The sequence below is a fragment of the Dromaius novaehollandiae genome, chromosome 1 (genome assembly GCF_036370855.1).
Source record: "Dromaius novaehollandiae isolate bDroNov1 chromosome 1, bDroNov1.hap1, whole genome shotgun sequence".
NCBI classification, from domain to species: domain Eukaryota; kingdom Metazoa; phylum Chordata; class Aves; order Casuariiformes; family Dromaiidae; genus Dromaius; species Dromaius novaehollandiae.
This window is the reverse complement of record NC_088098.1, coordinates 116767101-116792836: the sequence shown is the minus strand read 5'-3', so window position 1 is coordinate 116792836 and position 25736 is coordinate 116767101. Positions and strand designations below refer to the sequence as shown.

The 25736-nt window shown below is 40.8% G+C and overlaps 1 protein-coding gene across 3 annotated transcripts in view; it reads left to right on the top strand.

Annotated features, from left to right (window-relative positions):
- The window catches only part of URB1 (URB1 ribosome biogenesis homolog), a 58514-nt gene that overhangs the window by 27874 nt on the left and 4904 nt on the right, over window positions 1-25736 (top strand). The window contains exons 18-37 of one of the 3 annotated variants that reach the window (XM_026103582.2): window positions 13-183; window positions 1453-1649; window positions 2276-2500; window positions 3054-3233; window positions 4460-5312; window positions 7343-7544; window positions 7756-7933; window positions 9164-9222; window positions 9932-10125; window positions 11491-11601; window positions 11693-11756; window positions 13567-13738; window positions 14281-14383; window positions 19383-19543; window positions 20063-20174; window positions 21525-21631; window positions 22172-22315; window positions 23054-23163; window positions 24462-24638; window positions 25490-25731. In XM_026103582.2, coding sequence (XP_025959367.2) covers window positions 13-183; window positions 1453-1649; window positions 2276-2500; window positions 3054-3233; window positions 4460-5312; window positions 7343-7544; window positions 7756-7933; window positions 9164-9222; window positions 9932-10125; window positions 11491-11601; window positions 11693-11756; window positions 13567-13738; window positions 14281-14383; window positions 19383-19543; window positions 20063-20174; window positions 21525-21631; window positions 22172-22315; window positions 23054-23163; window positions 24462-24638; window positions 25490-25731 — 3762 coding nt within the window. Of the gene's footprint in view, window positions 1-12; window positions 190-1452; window positions 1650-2275; window positions 2501-3053; window positions 3234-4459; window positions 5313-7342; window positions 7545-7755; window positions 7934-9163; window positions 9223-9931; window positions 10126-11490; window positions 11602-11692; window positions 11757-13566; window positions 13739-14280; window positions 14384-19382; window positions 19544-20062; window positions 20175-21524; window positions 21632-22171; window positions 22316-23053; window positions 23164-24461; window positions 24639-25489; window positions 25732-25736 lie in introns of all 3 variants that reach the window. The other 2 variants (XM_064524189.1, XM_064524200.1) reach the window with 2 other exon arrangements.

The following is a 25736-nucleotide window of genomic DNA, read 5'->3' as shown; positions in this document are numbered from 1 at the left end:
TTCACTTAATAGATGTCCTCGATATGGTGGATGTCCTAGTTGAGGGCAGCGATGGCTTAGATGAGGAAATTGGGTTTACTTTAAATGAAGACACTGTTATCCAAACGTTTCCATTTAGTGCTGTTGTCCCTGCTGCATTAGAAGCCAGGAATAAATTGTTGCTTCAGACTGAAAACGAAACAGGTACAGGTATTTGTGTTTCTATGTATCATCCCTGAGGGTGGAAGTTGGATCACTCTTACCTAGTGAGCTCTTCAGGACATTTTATTCTCTCCCATTCAAGCAGAAGGAGGCATGGATTCAGAGTGTTCCCTGCTGAAGAGAATCATTGAAGTTTGAGGTGCCTCTGTCCTTTTGTTCTGACCCTAGAGAAGCTGTCTCCTGGTTTCTGAAGTAGGAAAGAGAGATGGAAATGAGGACTCTCTATAACTACCACTTAACTCTGGGGAACTTGGTGGGAAAGCAAATTTGCCCAGGGCAGAACAAGAGAGCCCACATTTCTCTATCAAGATGCAGGGAAGTGGAGGAAAATGACCCCAGATGAGGCAAGGAACCACCCTGAGCACAGCACAGAGGGGCTAATGACCAGTGCAGAGGCAGTGACCTTGTATGGACAGCCTCAGCCTGCTGGCAGTTGCGCTTCAATAAAAGAGTTTAAGCACACAATATGCAGATCATGAGGAGGCTTCAACAGCTGTGCTTAGTAAACAATAGGCAGCTCTCCTGTTGAGATCAGTTAGTAGGGAGAGAGGATTGGACTGCTGAATATGTAGGAAATAGATGAGTTTTCCAAAGAAAATTTCCACTTCAGAGATGAAGTTCAGGGATAAATGTTGCCAAGCTCTGGCCATCTGCTTGAGAAAAGGATCTAGTGAAGTGAAGAGGCATGGGGGCAGCTGTTGGCCTCAGAACAGGATTCTCTCTGCTTTGCCAACCCCGGAGCTCCTAAGTTCTGTGTATATTTGGCTGTTGAGTGGCTCCTGGGGTGGGCCTTTCACCGTTTTGAAAGGCAAGTCCTCCATATTTAACCAGTGTGTGTTAACCTGGGTATGTTCCGCTCAGTACAGATCAGATCAGATTAGCTCTCTTATACTGCTGGGCTGGGGTCTCTGCTGGTCAAAATAGGGATGAGTATAGCCTAACACAGTTAAGGCAGAGTTAGTTTTATGCCTGTTTTGAAGGAAGAGGCCAACCTAAGCATGTATCCTACAGTGGGATGATTATATACTTCACCAAGGACTATTGTATGCAGATTTTTTTTCAGGCATTTCAGTGACTTAGGAGCATTTGTCTAGCTTGTCACACATTTTTTGATTCATTTCAATAGTTTTAAAATTAGTAATATTTGAACACTGTTGCCCAGGCCTTAAAGAGAGAGGGTGGTCTTAGTGTGTGTGCGCATGCAGATCATTTCTATCAACAGAGGTTTCATTTTTGTTTTTGTTTTTCTAGGAGTGCACATCATAGAATATCTTGTTGCTGTTTTCACTGACGTCCTACACTCTCAGAGAGATCCCCTCGCTCTCTGCTTGATGTTCCAGCTCTATGATAAAGATCTTCAGTCCCTGAAAGTTTCTAAGTATCCTCAGCTCTACCATTTTAACCAATACTATAATCTCTGGATACCCCAGCAAACTCAGGAACCTGTGGTATGGAATGCTTGAAGTCACTCAAATGCTTGAGTCAGAACTATTAAAAACACAATGTATGAAGGCTGCATTTCTGTCAGAAAGTACATTTAGACTAGGCTAAATCTTTGTTGTTTCATGATCACAGTAGGGGACATGAATTTGCTGAAGGCCTTTTCTTTAATGACATGAGAAATATGTGTGGTTGGGAAGTGAAGTCGGGACTGAAGGGTCCTAGGCCATCACCCGAACAGCAGCATGCTTGTTGTTCCCTATCAGGCACGGTGGGGCATAATGTAGGAGTGCTACCCCTTTCCTCTAGCCAGAGGAGCCTAGTATATGCTGGTTGGAGTTCTCCTAGGCAGGGGTTGGAAATGCCTGGACAATTTGCGCTGGGGTTGCTGTGCTTTTGTGTTAACCAGGCAGTGACCATGTGCAGATTCCCCACAGGACACCTTTGACTAGCTTTGTGATTGTGGGTTTGCACGCATGTGCTCCTGGAGTAGAAATGAGCATCAGTCCAGGATTTTGCATGTGTATCCAGGACAGAACTTACTTCATAACATGGGTGGCTGCAAAAGCTTTTCAGTAATACTGTTAAATATTCTTAAACTTATTTTCTCCTGTGTTCTTTCCATTTTTAACAGTTTAAACAATGCAAAGAGGTATGCAAAGAACCTGCTGTGACCCTGGATTCTGTATTTACCACTTTGCTGAAGAAAGCCTACGAAAGAGGAAGCAATGCCTTACTGGAAGATGACATCCAGGCAAAACTGAGAGACTTGGCTTCCCAGCTCCCACCTGAACAGCTTTTGCTAGGAGTAAAGCATGTGTTGCTGTACCTGAAATCCACAGTGGAGAACTTTGGCAGCGTAAGAACCATGTTTTGATGAGTTCGTGAGCTTTTTGTTTTATTTTAATGCAGCAAGTACAAATGACTTGTCTGTTAAAACTTAGGGATCCTGTTCTGCAGCTTTTTCACATACTCAGCTTTCACTGAGGCTATAGAGCACCTGCAAAACTCCACCTAATTTGTAAACAGATATCTGTCCTTCTGACTGGTGAAGTCTTTGATTTACTTTCTGTGGGTTGCCTTTACTGATTTGTGTGTGATGTGTAGTGCAAATAAACTCCAGATATTAATCCAGCTCTTGAGTCTCCATAAGAAGCCTTTCTGGAGAGTGATATTTGTTGGTCTGTGTTATACAAGAAGTCACACTATAGATGAACATGCATGAAAATCTGTAAATGTTTGCTTGATATCTGGAGACTTTTCTTAAAATCAGGTTTCTACTGTGAAGACAGGTTCCTTCTCCCAGAAAGGTTATATTCTAGGAAGCTCTTAATTAGTTCCTGTAATTGTTGCGTAATTAGCTTTCTATACCTCTTCTTTTCTCAACTTCCAAGGTGTCTGTATTTTCACAGCTTAGTAAAACTTGTGGTCCTCGCCTTCTCCATCTCTATATGGATCTGCTGAGCAGCTTGTTGTGCCAGGGTAATCAGATGGAGCTGGATAATCGGCTGAAACAAGAAGAGGTTCAGACTGAATCAGATCTCTTTATGGATGTGGAAACTCTGATTACAATGGAGTCTTCAAATGACAAGGTACAAAATCCCTTGATATACAGGCCAGAATGTCATGTGTTAGTAAACTTTGATTTATTCTCTAGGGAAAATATACGAGTTTTGCTGAAGCATTTACTAAAGCAAACAGTTTCAGAGATGAATGGTTTCTGAGCACAAATTATGTTGTTTTATCTTCACCTATCACCAAAGCATGAAGCTGGCTAATTGTTCTCACCGAAACACAGCAGTGCGTGACAGAAAATAAAGGAACTAGCAGAGAATTTCAAGGATTTCAGTTAGGATTGCAGTGCATTTGTCATGTGCTTACTGTGAAGGGGCTTGAATAGGATTTTACTGCTTTGTAGAAGCATTGCGGTAGGTTTTGTCAAGGTGTCAGAAGGGCTGGGGAGGTGAAAGGATATACAGTGTATCCTTCACAGAGGTCTATTGAATGGAAACAGATTTATGCATAGAGATACTGTCTGGGAGAGGAGGACCCATGAATTCTGAGCATGTGGTCCAGCAGTTATGAAACTACTCCATGGAGATGTGACCAAGCTGCAGCATACATAGTCTCATCCCTGAGCTGTGATACAGTCAAGACAGGCCACGGCAGAGGTCATTCACTTTTGGAGAAAAAACTCTGTTTCCCAAACCCTGTAAAAAGCCTAGTTATCCAAATTATGTACTTGGAGGAGGGGATCTTTACCCTTTTTCATGTGTTCTGTGGGTTTGCAAAAATTAGAATGGAACTGTATTGATAAATCTCAGAACATACAATTTTCCCCTGGAAATGGGCTTAGACATGTGGTAAATGCTTAAAGTCCTATCATATGACTGTAATGCATACAACAGTGTTGTGAGGAAATGTTCTTGGAGCTGGCATCTCAGCAGAACTGTGCCTCAGTCGTTTTGCTGTTTGGTTTGTGTTCCTATGATTGAACAAAAGGAGAAAATGGTTTGAGTTATTCCAGAAATCTATCAGTGTGACTTACATTCCAAGGAATAGTTATGAGATGTTGCTTAATGTTGGTAAAAGTGTGAATTGTTTTCTATAACAGAAAGAAGGCATGCCTCCCACATCATAAATGTTGGCGTAACTGCAATTATGTGCTTGTAATTTATTAATAACTTTATCCTCTGACCAGTGAATAGACCATTTCATGTCCAGAAATTGTAATAAACATGTTGTGAAATATGGGCAAATGAATGATTTCTTCCAAACTATAATTACCATTCAGTGATATTACAACCATTTGTTACAGACACTAGAAGATATGCTCATGTTGATTTTCAAACATCCTACTTTGGAGAGCTGGTTCTTGGCTTTAGAACAACGTTCTCTTCCTCAGCACAGTTTGAACCCTGTGACTGTGAAGCTCCTCTCAGCTCAGCTCAATTCTGGGGTGTTCCAGCTGCTAAAAACAGGTGCCCCAGTGTTGCATACCATGGATCACATACATGTATTATCAAAGTATTTTGATGCTATCACAAGAAGTATCTTGAAAGAGCTACAGACTGTGGGTAAGGAAGGAAATCAGGTCCCTCCTAAGAGGTCTCACCAACTGGAGGCTCTGCAGGAGTTGCATGTGTACATGGCTGCAGCTCAGCTAAAAGAGATCACTTTAACTATGCTGCGACTTCCAGAGACAAGCTTGACTACTCAGAAATCTGAAAAATCTGCTAAAAAAGGGAAACAGTTGAGCTTCTACGGACAGATTTTGGTACAGCTCCTCACAGAGAACTACCAAAGGCAGCCTCGAAGAGAACTACTGCTATCCACAGAGCACATTAAAGCTTTGGGAATACTGATGTCAGCATCAGCCAGCAAAGATTTGGAGAAAGTCTTCCTTGAGGCTCTCCAAAGAGAGCCGGTATTCACGCATGCAGTCGATGTAGACGTGCACGTTCACTGCCTTACCCAGGGGTCAGAAACCTCCCTTGCCATTGTGGCCATGCTGATAAAACATTGTAGGACTCACCTGCTACAGTTTGAGCTGTGGTGTCTAAACTGTGCCACTGAGAAGTACCTCAGGAAAAACATGGAGAGCTTTCTTCCTCTCGTGAATGTGTACTTGCAATACAGAGAGCAGTATGATTTCACCCGACCTTCCACAGGTAAAGCCACAAGTGATCCATATTCATGATTAAATATTATTTAGAAGGACTTTTTAAGAAGTATTTTTGCTACTGTGCTTCAGAAAGACTGACTTACCTAGCAAAGTGTGCCAGGGAATGTTACTGGCCTAATATCTTAAATTCATCACTAGGCTAAACCTTAAGAGATACTAATAGATTTGAGGTCATATGATGTTTTAGATGTTCAGATGTTTTGTAAATCTACAATGCTAAACACAATACTCTGTAATCATAATTTTTTTCCGTTTTATACAAGTACTGGATTTCTCTACTTCTTAAAATCACAAGAGACGTATGATTCTGTTGCCTAGAAATCTGTTGTGTGACCATATGAGTCAAGGAGGAGAAACTAGAAGTTGTTAAACAATTTTTTAAATCTATCTGTTGGAATGTTAGTGAAATTAATCGTAAATGTGAACTAACTGATTATTCAGTACTTCTTCACAGTGCTGTCTGTTGCTGTTACAAATATGTATGTATTTTCTACCTCATGTAAATAACAACTGTAAACAGTTTGAAAACAAGCATTTTCTGCTAGACTTTAGAAGTAGCATTGAAGATATTGCTACTACCGTAACATCACCTACAGCCTTATGCTTTAGGTTAAGAGCTTCCTGAACCAGTGGGCCACAGTCAAGCCAGAAAAAATTCTTAGTCTCCTGGACCCTCGTACCAATTTTTTTAATTGTTACTTTTTAATGTGATTCCATGATCAGCTTATGCCTGCTTCCCCCTCACCCAGTCACTGAGTGAGAAATGAGCCAGAGTATGAAATGCTGTTTCTGTTGTCAGAGATCAGGCCAAATTCTCTGTTTAAGCTCTTCTGGCCTTAAAATCTTGGATCCATCAGTGCAAAAAGTAGATCTGATAAAAGTTGGCTTTCTGACTTCTAATGACTATTTTTTAAGTATCTCTGCAACATAAAAATTATAAGATTGCAATGAAGTGTGACTGACTGAAGTGAAATGCTCTACTGGTTGCTGTTGCCCAGTTCTCCTTTTTTTTTTTTTTTTTTTTTTTTTTTTTAAAGCCCTTATTTAGTACTTAGCACATCTAAAAATCTGTCCTCATACTTACCTATTCAGTTTAGTACAGGAGGTAGGAACTTTATTTCTCAGGCATAGATAGAGAACTTTGTGGTGAGTGGAATGCCTTAGCCATCTGTTTTGCAGACTGCCATCTTTAACTATTGCAAGTGTAAGCGTCCAACACTTTGTTCTAAAATAAATCTCCAAATATAACTTGCTACAGTAATGCCTTCTTAAGCCAGCATATAGTCCAAAATTCTCCAACAGTGGCTTTAAATTGAAAAGGCTGTTAAATTTTCTGCCAACCAAACTATAGGATTCAGCTGAACAGAATCAGTTTGGTTTCGTTTCTCTTCTTGCATAGAAATATGAATAGCAACAGAAACAGGCACACTGTAGCTCTTGATGTGGAAGGCAAGCTCCATCTAGGAGGAATCCAAGTAGTGAAGAGATCTCATCAGTACACAAGAAAGGGGAGGACGGGTAGGGAACTAAGCTTTCCTCCAGCACCTAATTCATACCAGTGGTTTCAAGCTTGAACACTAGAATATTAAACTGCTAGCTTTTTGCTAACTGACTGGATTTGTCAGGTGCCTCTTAGCTGTATGTTGTGAAAAAATTTCCTCTGAGTCCAGGGTCAGAGCACTGGTAAGTATTTCATCCTTCCTGATATGCAAGGGCAGGGCTTCATATCAGGAAGCTGTCCCTCTTTCAAAGGTCTGCATTGTTTGTCCATGTCTAATCATTTCAACTGTGTGGCACACTGGTGTCTGGTATAAATGCTAAATGCGTTCCTAGTGGTGTTATATAGCAATACAGTGTGCTTTTCTGTGTAGCAAATTAGCAACTATTCTATATAATTTCCTAGAACCTAAGTAATCTGGGGCTTGATGAGAAGAAGTGGTTTAGGATTTTTATGATTATATGTGTTTTGCTTAACAGTTGATGGTGAAACCTATGCCCCCTGCTCTCTCCTAACAGTTGTCTCGGGTGTTATACCTGTCTTGAGAAAAGCTCTGTGGAAAGAGCTTTCCAGCGTAGCTCTAGCCGCAGAAGCATCGCATGAGATCACAGTGAAGTTGCAAGTTCTTTCAAAGTTGTTGCCATCTTCAGAAAGCAAATGGCTGCGACATCTTATTGACCAGCTTCCTGCTGCTCTTGAGAGAGCAGAAAATCATGAGAGGTAGGCAAATTGAGTTGCCATGTTCTGCATCAGAATTTGTCATAAATAGAAAAAACAGTCTGTCCCATAAAGCATTGAGATAGGTATGCATGCATACAAATACCTTGAAATGGTAATGCCTTCTTTTGAGATTCTGTCACTTTAAGCTTGGCAGCAAAACAGCTTTAGGATACAAAAAGCATGTTTTAACATAAACAAAAACTTTCTGCAGTTGGACTGTGGCAGATGCCATATCTAGAGTGCTTGAAAACTCTGAAGAGCTACATTCTTGGAGGAAACGCCTGTTGTCAGCCTGCATGAAGGGATTAATTGTCATGTACAGCAGCAGTAAAGATGAGAGCAAGCAAGAAGCAGAGAGGTCCATGCTGCTGAAGCTAGAAGAATTGTTGGTGAGACTTTTTATCTTTGTTGCCAGCATTCAGAGCTGTGACTGTGTGGATATTTGCTATTGTATTTTTGTATTTGTATCTTGTGTAAATACAGGTTGGAGTTTATTTTTTATTTTATAGCTCATGGCTTCTATGGCTTTTACAGAATTAACTTAACCTTGGAAGTCCTTTATAAGAAGCAATTTTAAGCTGTTTTTGAGACTGGCTTTATGCTAGCAATTGCTTTTGGAAATCAGAGTTTGAGGTGTTCAGGAGTTAAAAAATCAAAGGTTGCTGATGGATTTGGGGGAAAGAGGGGGAAAAAAAAAGTAGACGTCTGACAAGGTGCAGCTACCATGCCCTCTGAAGTCAGTGGCAGAAATCTGGTTGACTTTGTTCGTAAAGAATACATACCTGATTGTTCCCTCTGTACCCCTATTTTTCTTTTTGTTTGGTTGTTTTTTTGGGGAGAGGGTATTGTAAGTTGGTTAAGGTAGATAGGTCTGTGTCATAAGACCTAAAATGAAAGACTGCAGGTAGTGAACACTTTTGACCTCTTGCTGGCTTTTTCTGACATTCTCTCAAAGGACCTGACTGACTGTGCAGGAGTAGAGTCTTGCGAGAGCTGAGGGGCTGTCTCCTAGTGTTAATCCTGATTGCATCTGCAGGCCTGACTAGGTTAGCACCTGCTGTTATTGGGAGTTCTGGCATGTGCAGCTGTCATCCTTCTTAAAACTAAGTGGTGTTTACTGTGATCTAAAGCACTCCGAGGAAGACCAGTTTTAATAAAGAACATGTACATCCAGCTCGCCTGGTACCATGTCTGTTTTTCACATGCAGATGTTGGTTAGCTGAAGCACACTGTAGGTGTGCTTCATGGAAAACCATCTAGTATCTGAGTAGCAGTCGCTTGCTTTCATTTGCAAACAGTTCATTCCTTTCACAGTCTGGGAGTATGAAAAGTTTCAAAACTCTGGAGTTTTTTTGGTTCCTAGAGACCAACTTGCTTTTTAATTGCATAGAGCCCATTTGCTCCCTCATTCCTGGGACTGACAAAATAAGACTTGCAATTGCATCTGCATCAGGATGCAGGACTGTTGTAGCTTTTTTCCTGTTATCCTTTAATCCTCCCTGAGTGCCTGGCTTACGTGTTACAGGTGTGTATGCTGAACAGAAAGTGCTGGTCTTGATGATCTGTGGAAGCTTTGTGCGCTACATGTAAACATTTTTTTTTATTTACTCCATGTGCAGCACTTTGTTGAAGAAGTGGACCCAGATGACTGGTACAGCCTTGTGAAGACAGGACTCAAGTAAGTAATTCTGAGATCCACCAAAGATACTGTGGGAGGTACAGTTCTGTACACTTGGCCTGCTCCCACATTATGCTGGAAACACTCTGTCTCCCTTGAATTTACTCAGATTTGAGAATGCTTCTTGCTTCTCAGGATGACATCCGCTGGCTTCACTGGAGCCTGCACCTGTACAGCTGCAGGCAGACTTGAGTTTTGTGTTCCAGTTAGCATAGCTAGCATACTGGATAGCTGGACCAGCTGCTTCTTAACTGGTATAGAGAGGCTTTATGCTCATGTAACTCTTTACTTTTTATTTAAGGTATTTCTTAAATACAATTCATGTGCAATCAGAATCAGAATATTTGACCTTTAAATCTGAATCATTTAAACAAGACAAATCAAATGAAGTGGTAGTTCAGGATAAATCTTAGCTTCTGTGGAGGTAAAAGTATTAATCTGGAGGCAAAATTCTAACCCTTTATTAAGCTCAGTGCAGCTACAAGTGTGACTGTGTGTTGTTTCTTATTTGTTTTGATAATAAAGATATCAGTATAGCATAAAAAGAACTAAATCAAAAAGACTAAGAGGAGGAAGTGTGTGTGTGTGTTTTATTGGTTTGATTTTGCTAAGTTTACTTCCCTTGTAAAGTTCTAATTTCTTAAACATATTTTTAAGCAGCTTTATTTTTGGTTGGAGTCTGACTTTTCTGTCATCCTTGCTTCTAAAGGTACCGTTACAGAGATGAAGCATTTTTGAAAGCCCTGTATATTGCTATTCAGTTATTGTATAGGAAAAAATCCTCGCTTAGTCAGAGATTAGTCAAGCTTTCCAAACTTCACATGATGGTCACGCAGCACTCTCTATTTTTGTCAACCATGCTGAGGTCAAGAGAAGAAGAGGACGTGAACGTCCAGAAAAGAGGTGTCTGGTTTTTCTTTCTTTTTTTTTGTTATGCTTAACTATATTTAGTAATCTTGTCTTTCTCAACATTTTATTCTATCCATCCAGTAACCTATCCACCTACCTATATTTGCAGAGCTATTAATTCCAGAATATTATCATTTAGTTTCAAATTGCGCCTCTACTTGAATTCAAATACTGCATTCATTTTATGGCTGCCTGTTTTGACACATAGGTCTTCTAAAAATACTAATTTCTTTTTAAACCCTACTGAAATCTTAATTCTTTCGGTTTCAGTAAGGCTAGTAATGTAAGATCACTGAAGTGCATATAGCTTCTACTAGAACTGTCATGACAAAGTTTTAAAACTGATTTTAAAATAGGTTGACATAGAAGATTTTAAATTGATTTTTGCAAACTCTATCTGAAATGTTAATTTAAACCATTTGACAGTGTAACCTTTCATGAGAAATATCCTTCCATGAATAATATAAACGAGCCTTAGTCTATATGTAGGATAAGTTTTGTTTCTTTGTCTATGCCAGCTGAAATACCATCTGACGTTGGACCAGTCATTTAACCTATTGTATACCTCAGTTTTTCTCTCTGTAAAGTGCTTTGAGATTCAGTATTTGAAGGAGCTGTATAAGAAAATGAGAGGAAATTCTCAGCGCACCATGTTGATAAATTTTGGGTGTATCAGTGAACAACATGTAAACAAACTTTAACGTTTTAAATCACCTGAAAAGAGCAAAATCTCTTATGAAGAGGCAAATTTTCAGAAATTAAAAATAAGTAATAGATTTTGCTGTGTACTGCCGTTTGAATGTGCTTCTATAAAGCAAGAAAATGGATTCTTTGGGGCTAAGTTCTGTAATTCAGAAACTTGGTATCAATAGTACATTCATTCAGGCTGTTGTCTTTTTGATCTCTTGTGTTTTGTCATGTGATATGTTGTGGTAGATACTGGAGGAGGGAAAAAACTTGCCTTTTTAGATACTGGGAGTAAAGAGATCTGGATTCAGTTCTTGAGTCTACCACAAACATCCTGTTTGTCCCTGAGCAACCCAGTCACTTGATTTTCTCTGATAGTTATAAAATAAAGGCTTTAACTTCTTCAAAAAAGTTGTTCCCCTTGAACTGCCTGCATCATATTGATCCTTTAGTATCATCAGGGAAATGTTTTGTGGTATTTATCTTGTAAAAGTAGATCTTGATCTAAAATGTTATATACTATATGCAGTAGTATATATATTGTATATAGTGAATATATATGTATACATATATATAGGGAAAGAGAGGGAGAGAGTACATATGCCTGTGCATGTGTATACATACTATCTAACTGAGAGAGCAACAAAAGAAAACCTGCTTTTTTTATTTCAGAAGCCTTGGTGGATATACTCCTGACAATTGTGAAACTCAGCCCCTCTGTTTGTGAGAGTAATCACCTTGCTGTGTTGCTGGGTGCCTATGGGGCTACGCTGAGTGTTGTAGGTAAGTTTGTCAGCCTGGGAAGGGTATTCCTACTAGATCTGTTTTTCAGTTTCGCACATGACTGACTTTTGGGTTTCGTTTTGTTTTTTAGATCAGAAGATATTACTGCTGCTTCAGTTATATGAGAAGAATAATCAAAGTCTTATAAATTCCAGGTAAATTGATCACCTTCCTGTGTTTGACTGCTTATATGCAAAAAGGCAGTCTCACAATTTACATTTTCTCAGGGTCTTATTTTTAACAGAGATAAAAACTGAGCAAGGTCAAGCCCAGAGACGGATGTTTCTTTTTTTTGTCCTGGGGGCAGATAAAACATAATACTTAATGTATTGCCCAAACTTCTGGACAAAGGGGTCAATGTTGGGGGTGGCTGTGGGCTGAGTGAGGGACCTTCTCATTTCAGGAGTTACCTTCTCTCCATAGTGGGCAGTATAAGTCCTCTCCAGCATTTTAATCCAGGTAAAGACGAAAGCACAGGTTGGCTGTAGGACTCCTTCCCCTTCTCCATTCCCTTGGGATACTGGATTCACTACTCAGCACAGTCCTTGCCCTCTTCAGTGCTCCTGCCCTGTACACGTGATGTTCTGCTCTGGTGCTTTGCTGGAGAGAAGAACAACACACCAGTAGTTGAGGGATATATAAGCTCTTGTATAAGGATGTGTACAGTTAGATTTGGGGAACTAATGTGGTACCAGCACCTCATCTCTCACTAGGCCAGACTGCAGCTCTCCTTACCGGACTGCCTTCCTATATACCTACATGTTTCACAAGAAAGGTCCAAGTCTTGAATAAGATCAGGTGCTTTACAGGCCCTTTGCACTAGCAGTCCATAGGAAAATCTGTTGCGAACAATTAGTTCTTACAGAGACTGATGGTTTTGCTCTGCCTTGCTCAAATCTGTTTTTCTGTTTTTGAGATATGGGCATAAATATTAATAGAAGTGCAAGAGTACTGGCTTAGGCAATTGGAGCAGGTCTGTACTCTAGACTAAGAACCTGTTTTTCTCTCTTGGCTTTGTCTGAGAATATAGATAATCCTTGCAGTCTATGGTAGGGGACAGTAAATGAAGATCCATGTTAGCAAGGAGTCAGAGTGGCTTCCGGAAGCAAGGACTCTGGTGCTAGCTGCATCCTGCATAAATCTTCACTGCAAGTGTTTGCAAATGCTAGTGAATTATGTGAGGAGAGACTGGCTTCAAACATAACTAGGACCCAAAACCCTTCTAGCTTTTTTAAAGGAGAAACAATTTCATACTGTAGTTTGAAGTGAATTGGTAGCTGGATACTTACCTAGACTTGATCCCAGCACTGGAGTTCAATTTGAGTGAATGTAGAGCATGTTCAGGAAACACGATGTGTGTGCAGGCTAGCAAAGCCAACTTGTGTTCAGATTCTGAGCCTTCAGGTTCTGAGTGACAAGAAGCTAACACCTTCGCCCCAGCTGCCTCGCTGACAGTGAGGCATGTTGCTGGCAGTACCCCATAGTAAATGACAATGTCAATGGCACTTTAAGCACAATAGCAAAATAAATGGTTTTTAAGATGTAACTCAGAGGAGGAGATTGAGGAGTTTTGTTTTACCAAAGCATTGTGATGCTAGTTTGAAATATCAGTTGCATTTGAGACATCCTCGTTCAAGTCCCAATCACTGTCTCTTCATGCAGCTGCTGTCACACTTACCCACATTTATAGCTTGAATAAAAAGGCCGCCTTCTGAGAAGGTAAGTTCTGACTTGGATTAATGAAGTAGGAAATAGTTAATGAGACACCCTCAGACTGAATTTGAAAAGCTTTTGGATAGATGAGAAAGTGTTGCCAGGGAAACGAGTTCTAGTTTCAAGTTCCCACAGGATAATAAGTACAAGTGAAGAGAAAATTTAAGTACTAATTTATATCCCTTATAATTGCTTTTTGCTCTGTGCTAATAGTCTGTTGACTAATGGCTTTCCTTTTAAACATTATTTAAGGATCTTGCTGTGGGGTCCAGCAGCTGTGGAGCATCACAAGACTTGCAAGAGTCTGGGGAAGTCACTATGGCAGCAGCCAAGCATGGAGGAGATTCTGTGTCTGCTAGATCGAGAAAAGATGATGAAGACGGTTCTGTCTTTCCCTCAGCATCGCCATCTTCTGTCATCCGAGGTGCTTTGTTTCAGACTGTTGATCTATTCGCCTTCTGATGTGGAAAAACTGCCTTTCACTTTGGTCATTTATTTCTTGTATTAGCGTAATATATTGCACTTTGCTTACGTTGGGAGAGAAATGAAAAAAAATATTTATTTTTCAGATGAGTTTCAATATATAGGCCACATCTTGTCTACAGATGTGGCTGTGCAGCACCACCAAGATTGCCATGTATAACTGAGACCAGAATTTGACTTTATAAAAGTTGTCAAATTTGACTGTCCAATGATTGCCTGGCAATGGGCTCTTTAATGTAGTCTTTCATGCAGTTTGCTTGTATGTGTCTATATCATTTCACGCTATTCAGGGGAAATAGTTTTGCAGCCCTGATGATAAAAGCCAAACTTAGCATCAAGCATGCCTTGCTCTGTGTTATAGTTATATTTTGTAAGGTTTAATGTCAGCTGCTGTATAATGGAATGAGGTGGTTGGGGCAGTTTGAAACCAGCCTGGAAATCGTTGTTGTTCCTTACAAAGTCCTTGTTTGGATTCGGCTTCAGGAGGAGCAAGAGTCACTGTACAGAGATGAAAGTGTCAAGAGTCTCGATGACTTCTATGATCCCTGTTTTCTACTGCAGCTCTTCAGTGAATTGACAAGACCAGGTAAAGTGAATGCTCCTCTTTCACATTTTGTGTCATTTTACTCTGTTGTGGGAGCTGCATGGCTCCAGCTGTAGCTGTTATCCTCAGTCTAGGAATTAATACCGCAAAGAAATAATGAACCTGGCTTTGGAGAGAAGAAATGCATACTTCATTTAACCACCTACTGCATTGCATTGTGATTTTCAGAATGAGTTATAAATATGTAGGCTTAACTGGCATTAAAGTCATTTTTTTTAAAGCACTTTTGCAAATAGTGCAATGTTTCTAGTGAGACTTGAGTACTCAGAGCAATGTAGCAGTAGAGGGGCATACCTACCAACCTGCTCTATTTGGAAGGCTAGGTGTTCCCACGTAGCTCTTTTAAATTAGTGGGTTAACCTTGTGTAGATGAACTGCTGTGCTTAAGATAAGGAGAAATTCTTAAACTGGAACTGTAAACAGCTTGGAAGAGACAGAAAGAAGGCAAATATTGATGTTCTTTGATCTATTGAAAATTACTCTATATAGCACAAAAATCAGCACAAAACAATTATAAAATAGCAAAAGAGTGATCAGCAGAGAATATTCCCCACTGGAGGGTTGTATTTTCTCTGGTGAAGGTATAGAGAGCTGTGTCCTGCATCAGCTATGGTGTCACTGGAGCAAAACAGTCACTGGAGGGATGGTACCTACTACTGGTACACACAGTACCACACCAGCAGTTGATAGGACTGCTGTGGTCTGGGGCTGCTTTGTGCCCAGGTGGCTGAGTTCTTGGGGAGCAGTTATCAGCTCCAGCCATGGTCTCAACAGGAGTTGGTCAGAGATAGGGCAGGATGGTGAATGTGCCCCGCAGTGTTTAGGGAAGTGTCTGGGCATAAAATGGGAGCCACTGTTACTGGGGAAGGGTGAAATTGTTTATTGATGAGTAAACTTCTGGAGGGCTGTTGGTTTCTGTGATGGACCCTGTCACTGAACTGACTGAGCATCTGACCTGTTATAGGCTGTGGGTTAGCTCCTGCCACACACATCAGTAATCTTGTCTTGAGAGAAGGGAGCAAAGGGACTGATAACGCCCAGAAATTTGGGTGAATAAGGTCAAAAAAGAGCAAAGCAATGAGAAGCCTGCACATGTAACAGCCAATCACCACCACTTTTGCTGCTGAGCCTTGCCATCATTAGGAATGGATGTTCTGCAAGTCAGGCCAGGTTGCCAGCAGCTCACTTGCTGAGGGTGTGGTGGCCCTACCTGCTTGAAGGGAAACATTGGCCAGCTCAGTTTCTATCAGAGATGCTTGGGGTTGTCATATGTCATGAGTATGCCTTTGCTCAGAATCAATGGAAAGTGACGAGATCTACACAGTGCTGAAAACTACCTGTCCAGCCTTTTCTTGTTTGACATGACCCTTTTTCACATGTGCATCCCTGCTGTATTTCACATGTACAGTCTCTTTAGGTAGCACTTAAAGATCAAACTGAGACACATATCATGAGGAATGTTCTGACCAGTTCCCTCCATATGTTGATCATGGTTAACCACTATGTTGTTACAGCCGGACTACAACAATAACATCACAAGCAACTGGCAGACTGGTAACTGTCTTTTGGTGAAATCACACTTTCAGTCCTTCTTTGTTCACCTAAGCCATTATAGTACAGTACTTGTTTTGTGTGTTCTTAGCCTATTTTTAGCTGTAGTTGCAAGCTGTTCTGTGTAATTTTGACAGCAAGAAAAAGAACTGTTGAAAACCACAGAAATAACCATTTAAAAATTAAACTTTTCATTTACTGAGAAAGGTACCAGAACTGTTTGGTGTCTTGCAGTAGGACAGATCTTAGATGATCCAGTTATGCTGGGTCTTTGGGACTGTTATTGATGAAGAGCATGGACAGACAATGTCTTTTGAGCCTAGATTTAATAGTAGAAAAAGCACTGTTTTCATGTGCCTGCCATCACCCACTATCTGGAAGTCACTGCCTCATCTGGCAATAGGGATTAGGTGACTTGGTCAGCTTTGGCAGTCACACAGTCAGTCAGCGAGGGTTTGCGCCAGGCTGGCTGCTTGTGCACTGGCAGGGCTGAGAGAGCTCTTGCACACTGTGTTGTTGCTGAGCTGTGGAGGCACTGGCTGTCCCAGCACAGGCCAAGTCACAAACTGGGGAGGGGTGAAGTAAGTCCCTACACTGTTCCACAGTGAGTGCGAGTCTGTATCCTCAGGTGGGCATTTTTAAAGGGCCCAAGTGATTTATCAGTTCAAATCCCATGGTACTCCTAAACCACGTCAGATGCTTTTGGAACTCCCAATTCTTCTGTTCTTTATTTGCTCTCTTATACTGGTTGTACAGTGTCCTGTGCACAGATGTTACATAACTGCTGAATTTATAAACATAGACTTACTACACAGTGCTTAATGCTCACTGAGTAAAAAGTAAGTCTGGTGCTGGGCAGATAGCGAGTTCCGTCTAACTTTAGCTCTGATAAGCATCTCGTGGAAAGCTTTTCCATCATGGTTCTCAAGATTCTTTAAACAAAAAATATGCCAAACATAAAATTAACTTTTTTTTTAAAAAATAATAGCTTGTTATTTTATGTTAGTTGCTGAACACATTCTCCAAGGTCAGCTGGATGGAAAATATTTCCATTACTTGCTTTCGGTGAAAGAAAGTTTTACAAATAAATCTTTCTGTGACCAGCGTGAATTTTACTGCTGAAGTGAGGACATAGAATTTCATTATGTGATACCACCCCAGAAAATTATCCGCTTTTTGTCTCTAACTGATGTACAGTAGTCATTCCCAAGGGCTCCATTCTGAAGAAGAGCTTTGTAGTGGTTTGCTGTGAAAGGGCATATAATGAAGACTTGGTCATGTAGTGAAGAGGGATTGTTGTACAGGTCGGGGCTCTCTGCCAGCTGTGCTTGAGGGGTGGAGAATCCTCTGCAAGAACATCTTTGTGTATTCACATGGGTTTGAACAGAACATGTTCCTTTTCCTGCGCGTAACTTGCACCCTTGCATCTTGCCTGAGGAGAAGGAAGTGCATAGTTGCTTTGCCACAGGCAAAAGATAGGAGAAGGCACGTATTAAGTATCTCTGAGCTCTGTTTCTCTTTTTTCTGCCCTGTTTTTTGCACACCTCTCTTCCTTTCTCTTTGGCACTCGGCCAGCAGCCTTGTCCAGTGCATGGGAGTAGAGAGGGGTAGAGCCATATCTGTACAAACTCTGCCAGTGTGAGAGGTGTCCCATGCTAACAGTTTAGAGGAATCTTTTTGCTCACTGGAAGAGTGACTGAGGTGATTGAATAGCGCTGGTTAAACAGGAAATGCTTTGACGAGGAGTGTTGTAGGAAAGTGCGCAGTAATGGCTAGAATTGAAATAGCTGTGTAAATCTTTTCGGTGAGTGGTTTTTAGTTGCAGTTCTGGTGCCTTTGCATGGGTCATGCAGCAGTGGCCTGCTTGGAAGGCACTGTAGGGAGGTTCAGACCCTGCTGTTGCCTGTCCTGTAACTAGCAGAGCTGAGTGTGAAACTGCCAGGCAGGAGACTGAAGCAGGAGTTCCAGCAGTTGAGAAAAAGATGAAACAGCCCAGCTGTTGGTGCAGGGGCAAAAATAATCTGTGACTTTTTTTTTTTTTTAAAGGGGTGTGTGTGGTGGTGAGATAGGAAATCAGTGGACCAAATATAGGCACTCATCAGTAAGACTAGAACCCCTTCTTAAATAGGAACACTTGTTTCTGACCTTTAGTTTGAGTTACAAGAAGACATGTGAATATTGTCACTAAACTTAAACTCAGTACATTTGCACTCTAGCTGGTAAAATAACAACCGAGGTGCTGTCTTTACTGACAAATAGAATAGAAATAGCACAGGAGACAATTTGGAAGTTTTACATCAAGTCATTTCTAGCCATCAGTGGGTAGAAGTGGCACAAGCTCTTCAAAACACACAGTCCTTAAATGAGAAACCATCAATCATGATAACAAAATACTACAGAAGAGATATGTTAAGTTCAGAGGTGCGTTTTCTGTTTGGTTGGTTGCTGTTCATTGCTGGAGAGGGGATCTTAGCAATGTGTATAAGTATCCAAAGGGAGGGTGTGAAGAGGATGGGGCCAGACTCTTTTCAGCAGTGTCCAGCAATAGGATGAGAGGCAGCAGGCACAAACTGAAACACAGGAAAATGGGAAAAAACTTCTTTACTGTGAGGCTGAATGACCACTGGAGTATGTTGCTCGGAGAGGTTGTTGGGTCTCCATCCTTCGAGATACTCAAAAGCCATCTGGATGCGATCTTGGGCAGTGTGCTGCAGGTGACCCTGCTTGAGCAGAGCGGTTGGACTAGCTGACCTCCAGAGGTCCCTTCCAACCTCAACCATTCTGTGATTTTGTTTGTTCCAGAAGGGTGTAGGGGCACAGCTTTGTACTTCAATTAGCATATGTCTTACTTGCAGAATCACTCATGCCTGCATGATAATGATTGATTATTTTGCCCTAGCTAATGTCTTATTTAAGTATTATTCTCTTTTCCACTCTTACAGAAGCTATTTAGTGCAGATAGGCTTTCATTGGCTCTGCTGTTCTTTCTTTCAGGCACAGGCTATCAAATATCCAAAATATTTTGAGGAGGAGAATTCTCCCTCTTGTTCCTCCTTGTGCTTAACATTCCTTGAACAGTGAGATACCTGATGTCTTTACAGAACTTCTAACGCTGCATAGTCTACCAGGCAGAATCATATCTGTCTCAGATAATTGAAACTAACCAGATTAATTTCAGCTCAGATAAAGAATTCTTGTTCAGTGATTTGCTGAATGCCTTTGTTAGCTGGAGGAGGCTTCAGCCTATGAATTTGCAGTGAAGTAATAATTTACAGAAGTAGATCTAGAAATTGATGTTTATGAATAGAAGTTTTGTTAAGGATTTCAGTGCCATGTGTGCTCTATGACTTGTGAATTTGATGTACTGTATGTTTTATCTTTTTTTTTTTTTCCTCTCTGTCTTTTTTTTCCCCTTTCTCTTCCCACACAGAGTGTGTAGTGGCATGTCACAAGTTTGTAGAAGTCAATGCCCTGGGTCTCACAGTAGCTGCACTTAGCAGCTACGATTCCAATATGAGAGCAGCAGCTTATTTTGTCCTGGGTTCCTTTCGTGCTCATCTAGAAGGAGCTCGCTTTCGAGAGCAGAAACAGGTAAGATTGAGATAGGTTGATAGTTTACTTTTGTCAGGTCAACCATTTTAGGACATGGACTCTTATGGGAAAGTCACTGCCTTACTAATCTGTCCACCTGTACATCATGGGAGAGCCAGTCAGGACCTCATTCAGTATCCGTGATCATACAGGCTTTGGCAGAACTGCCACGGTTTAAGCTATTACCACTTCTAACAAACCAGTATGTATGAGATTGCTAAATTAATATGTTGATTTTTCTAAGAAGCTTTTTATCCTCTATACCATTGTTTCTTTTTTCTGTGTGTTTGTTCCAGTTGTTTTCAACGGGCAGAAAAAAGGAAAAAAATGTGTGAAATGCTTAGCAACGTGATTCATAAGAATGGAATTCCTATCAATTCCTATAATTCTGTTGGGATTGGCATTTGATTTATGACCAACGAAATAGCATAAAAGCTTATTTCTGTATTCACACTCTCCTGTTGTATGTTTCTGAGTTACAGTGCAAGCACTTTTCTCACCTGGGTTCTTGTGCTGCAGTTGCTGTATCTCATGGATGCTGTGCAAAATGGAATCAGGCAGCAGAACCTCAGATTTACCTTCTCCTTAACCCTCTACATTGCTCGTGTAGCACAGCAGATGCTGAAGCCAGGTACTGTAATATAATGTGCATAATGAACTCCTGGGGTGTTTAACAGGAGGGGGTAGCTGTACATGGAGCGATGTCCTTGAGTGATAACTGGGAGATGCAGTAGCCGTGAGTGTGGTAGCAGTCATGAAGTATGCTTTCGTGTGTTTCAAGGAAAAACTTTGAATGTTTGTGTACAGTGCCTTACTGGGACGTGGGAAGTGTCATACTTTGTGTGCAAAGCAATGATTATCCATCACAGGTGAAGCCTCTGCCTCCTAGTAGTTTTGGGGTACAGCTGAGTACAGGACTAGCTGAGTGAAACTGTGAGTCCTGTTAGGCAGATAAAAGTAGGTTGTCCAGAGTCACCTTTTGTCCTTAGACACTGAATCGATGTAAATCACTGTTGTGAAGGAGAATCATAGAATCGGGGAGTAATTCAGGTTGGAAGGGACTTTGTGAGGTCTGTAGTTAGACCCCTTGACCAAAGCACAGTAAGCTATGAGAGCAGACCAGGTTGCTCAGGGCTTTATCCAGACTGATCTTGGAAAACCTCCAAGGATGGGACAGTACAGTACCTCTGGGCAGCCGGTTCTGCTGCATGCCTGTCCTTATGGGGAAGAAGTTTTTCCTTGTGCCTGGTCTGAACCTCTCTTTTTTTCAGCTTATGTCTCTTGTCTCTTCCATCCTCCCACAACTTTTTATGTGCCATGTGCAAGCCCTCTGGGAGGTTTGCATGAGTAACTACATCTGAAGTTCTGGGCTTTAAACACGTTTGTCTAGGAAGTATTCGTGTGGCATGTGGTGCTACCTCTCCCATTTGTTCAGTAACACTTTCCTCATGTTATTTACCTAGTTCATGAGTTACAGCTGCTGCCTCAGGGATATGAGGTGTTTATGAATGTGCATAGGACTGGATTGAACATGTCCATGAGGCAGTCTCTAGTCGGATACATGGTTTGTCCTTGGAAAGATGCCTGACCAGAGTTAAGCAGCTCTGAGAAAATGCTTCTGAATTTGAATTTCCCCCTGAAATCTGCTGGCCCAGCTCAAATTTGTCTCTTAACTTTTCAGCAGACTTCTGTTTTTAAATGAGGTAAGATACTTTTGGTTTGCTGAAACCTGAGCTGCGCTGAGTGTTCATCTTGTCACCTGCTTTGGGCATTCCCTGAATGAGCTTTTCATTTTGCGAAAGAGAAGGATGGCCAATGACATAATTGGCCTTATAGCACAAAGCCTTCTCTGTCATAAACATACTGTTCTGACAGCTAGCTGAGACACTGGAAAATACAGGTTCAATTAATTTTTTTTTCTGCATGGTTGTGTTTTGTGGCCATTGTCCTCCTCCACAATAACCACTGTTTCTCTTCACAGAGGAGCACATGTACACAAAGATAAACAGATTCCTTCTGTCACACCAGTATTTGGACCTGAGGAAAGTACCAGGGTTTTTCCAGCTTTTCTACAGCTTTGATTTGGAGGTAATGTAAGAATCACATCGCAGGTATTCAGTAATTCTTCAGAAAATAATAGAAAAAAAGAAAGAAAAATGCAATCAAATCTTATTCTTTCATGGGTAATTAATCAGAGATATCTTTGTTTTGGTTTATATTACATGAGTTGGAAGTATTCTCCTTTTTGGGGGGAGTTTTTATAGTAGCACATAATAAAACCATGAGGTGTGCTGCATGTGCAGTATAAACACAACAAACAGTCTTCTGTCCCAGCTAGCTTACATTCATGTTTGAGTTTAGAATATTAAAGTTGAGCTCAACTGAAGTATTTTAGAAATAGCAACCTTTTAAGTTCCATTATCAGAGTATTTTTAGGCTGCAGAGTAACTGGTCCTGGTGTATTTTGTTTCTGATTAAATTTGATAGGGATAAAAGTTGAGAAGTCTGGAAGAAGCTGTTGAGTGCTGTGTTGGTACTCCCAGGAAATCAGTGTGTTGTACTTATGCTCTTATGAGCATGCATTATATTGAAATATCTTGACGTTGGTATTTTTCTTGTGGCTTCTAGCACAAAACAGAACGTGAATGGGTTCTTAGGCTTCTTGGAGAAGGGCTGCGTGATAAATACTGCTATCAACTTTATGACTACCAAAGGATTTTCCATGTCATCCTTTCCTTTTTCAACAGTCCACTGTGTGATGAGGGCTCTCAGGTAGGTATTTAAGCAAACAAACAAAAAATGCTATGGTTTGGAGACCTTAAATACATAAAAAGCAGAAAGGAGCAGTTGACTCTTCCCTTTCCCTCTTGAAAATCTGTTCCTTGTTGATTATGTATGTGGGAATGGGGAAAATAGGTTAAGTCAGTGAGTCATGTGTTTCACCATTGAAATTGGGCAGGTCCTTGCCATCATGAAGCTTCACTCGTGTTCATCAGCTGATTGTCTGGCTCTGCAATCTTATTTCCACTGCTTCATGGAAAATATTGCAGAAACAACAGTTTTGCACATATGGTCAGAGCCTTTGCTTTTTTAGGTCTGTTTATTGCCTATCCAGCATGTTACATACACAGTGTTTTTTAGGAAGAACAGTTCACTAGCCAGAAACCTTCATGTTCACAAGCTTCCACCCAGAGAAATCTAATTTCTTTAGAGTGTCTCAGTTAGGTGTCAAAATCTTGGCTAAAGACAGAAGAACATTGTCTTGCTACCTAAAGACTTTGTCTTTTTTTTTAATAGTATCTGGCTGTGTGTAAAGCCTTGAAACGAAAATGTCTTTTGTTCCGTGGGGTTGCTAAGAACATATGATGTTTGGTAATACGTTTTACCTTTTGTTTGCTTAGATTCCGGATACAGTCAGATTGCTAATTATATCCTTCCAAAAGATTGATGGTAATTAGATCCTGACTATATTCTAATTTTGTAAAAGAACAAATTTGTTTGCTATTTCAGAATCACATTCTGGAGATATTACAAAATGCTGCCCATGTCACCAAAGCTGCCTATGAACTGATACAAGACCACAGTCTCCTAACCTGGATACTGCATATCTTGGAGAAAAGGTGACAAGGGAAATATTGGTGAAATGGGAACAACAGTACTGTCTGCACATGGGAAATAATTATGCAATGGACTATGAAAACAAAAGGACAGATATGGAGATGGCCTGTCAGCAGTTGTGATATTTGGCACCTATCTGCTGTACTGGCAGAACTTACCCAACTCTAAAGTGTTCCCCAATGTTTCTAAAAACAAAATCAAAGTGCTTTCAGGTTGTAGTAGGAGGGGTGATGGTGGGGCGAGGTTCATGGTTTTGATAACACTTTCTTGAAAACCTTAGAAAACAAAATAGCACCTTATTTTATTTTGTGTACTTTTGGTTTTTATTACCCACAATCCACATCCTGTTGTAGGACCTCCTACAAAGAAGTTGGTGTGATAAGGAATTTGAGCTGGCTATAACGTTCCTCCTCCCACTCCGTCTTCCTCCTCTTGCCCTTCACTCAATATATGTATGTCCATACACACATAGATGCCTTTTGCATGGATTTTCCTGACAGATTCAAGCAAGGTGTCAGGATTCTGCACTGTGATCAGTCTGAACAGGTTCCCAGTGAGCACCTGCAATGGGAACAGCAGAGTGTGCATAGTTCCCAAGAGCTGAGAGTAGGGACAGCTAATGCTCGCCTGTTATGTGCCTCTCTTTGCACCCATTTGGTAATGAAAAAGCATAGATTTGACCTTGACACCCAATACTTATTTTGTGATCAGACTTCTGAGGGGAATTTTTCTTGCATTTCTCCCTGCAAAATCATGACTGATTTTTCTTTTCGTTAGAATAACAAAGTAAATATGGCTCCTGATACTGTACTGTAATCATTGCTGTTATTAAGTGAAGTCTTACCAACATCAGAAATTCTAAACTGTAAAGGAAGCAAGCTATCTTGAACAGTAATTGCTTTAAAGAAATGGTGGTGATGTTTGCAATTTAATGGATTGCTTTGGAAAGCTATTCACACACAATGAAAGAAGCAGTCAGAGGTCACTAATCTCATGCAGGAGCTGTGATGCAATGCTGTTTCCCCACCGACAGGGTGGTAGCTGGGAAGGAGGTGCTGGTTGTTCTTTGTCTGGGGAAAGGCAGTAACCTGGGGCTTTGAAGGGGAGCACTCCTGTGCCCTGATGGGAGCTGGGGTGGGGGTGGGGGTTCTGGCTGTAAGGCACCTGCTGCCATTCAAGCTCCAAAAATGCACTAGATTATGCCCCCCGCACCCCCCCCCCCCCCCCCCAGGAGATGGATGGGTTCATGGCTAGGATCTGCCTTTTATATGAGTATGTGTTGCTTTGTTTTGTTTTGTAGGTTTCTGGAAAATAAGATGTTAAATAAAATCATTTCCTTAGTCCAGGCTCTGTGGGTAACAAATTTAGGAGGCAAGAGAAAAAGCAAGAAAGAGCCCCAGGGGAACAGGAAGTTTCTTCCTATTCAGTTTGTAAATGAATTTCTGTATGTTTTGATCACATTAGTCAAACACATTCGGTAAGTCTTTTTTCAATATTTGCAGGTCATCCTCTGTCGTCTTTGACACTTACTAAGGCCAGAAAAACGTCTCCATCTCTGATAGTTTAATGTTGTCCCCCCCTTCAGTATGAATGTTGACTGGTGAAAATTGATGAGGTTTTTTTTTTTGACAGGAAGATTTAGCAGTTTAAATATGTTGGAAATAACAGGACAGCTGGTACAGTGTCAAGTTCCAGATCCTTAATTATTGGCTGTTTTTAAGCTGCTGTGATATATATTGCTTTTTTTCCTGCTAGATTAGAGCCTGTGGTCAGCAGTGCTATTTGCTGCAAGGTTTTAACATGTTCCCCAAGCTATGTCTGAACGATACCTAGAAATTGTGCAAAGAGTAATTGTGCAAAGTGTTTCTATATGAAAATGTTAAATAAAGGGTCAGTCTCTTCTTATGTAACAAAATTAACCTGTCTAAATGCAGCAGTGGCAAAGAGCAATTGAAGCCTGGATAGTAATGAACAAATGGGCCTGGACAAGCTGCATTTATTTTTTTCCTCCTCAAAGTTCTCACAATTCATGCAAAATGAATAAGTGTAGCTAAAGCTGCAGACCTCTGACCCCTTCATGTGTGTCATCTGCCCTTGGCCTTTACAGGCGGGAGGCAAATGCTATATTACATTGTTTGTTCTGCCAAACACAAATGGAGTGAAGCACTGGGGATTCAATGGTAATGAAAGTAATTCAGTGGCATGCTGAGAAACAAGTCTCTGTGACTAGAGAACTGTAAGGAGAAAAACCTGTACTTACTTTATTAATCAGCATGCAGAAAAAAACACATTAGTTAATTTTTGGCATTGTTTTTCTTATTTTAATAGGACTAATTTAGATCTGGCCAAACTGACTCAGTTTCTCAGTACACTGAATTCTGTGCTGGGATATCGTGCTGTAGTTGTGGAGGCCTTCAAAGAAATGAACCGGTTCACTGTGAATGACAGTGTTCTCTCAAACAAAGAGATCCTGCTGCTGTTGCATAAGTGGAGTGTCGTTGAAAAAGACCTGCAGGTTCAAGATGATGTGCAGTGTCTTGCTCAAAAATACCGAATCAAAGAATTGCTTAGTAAG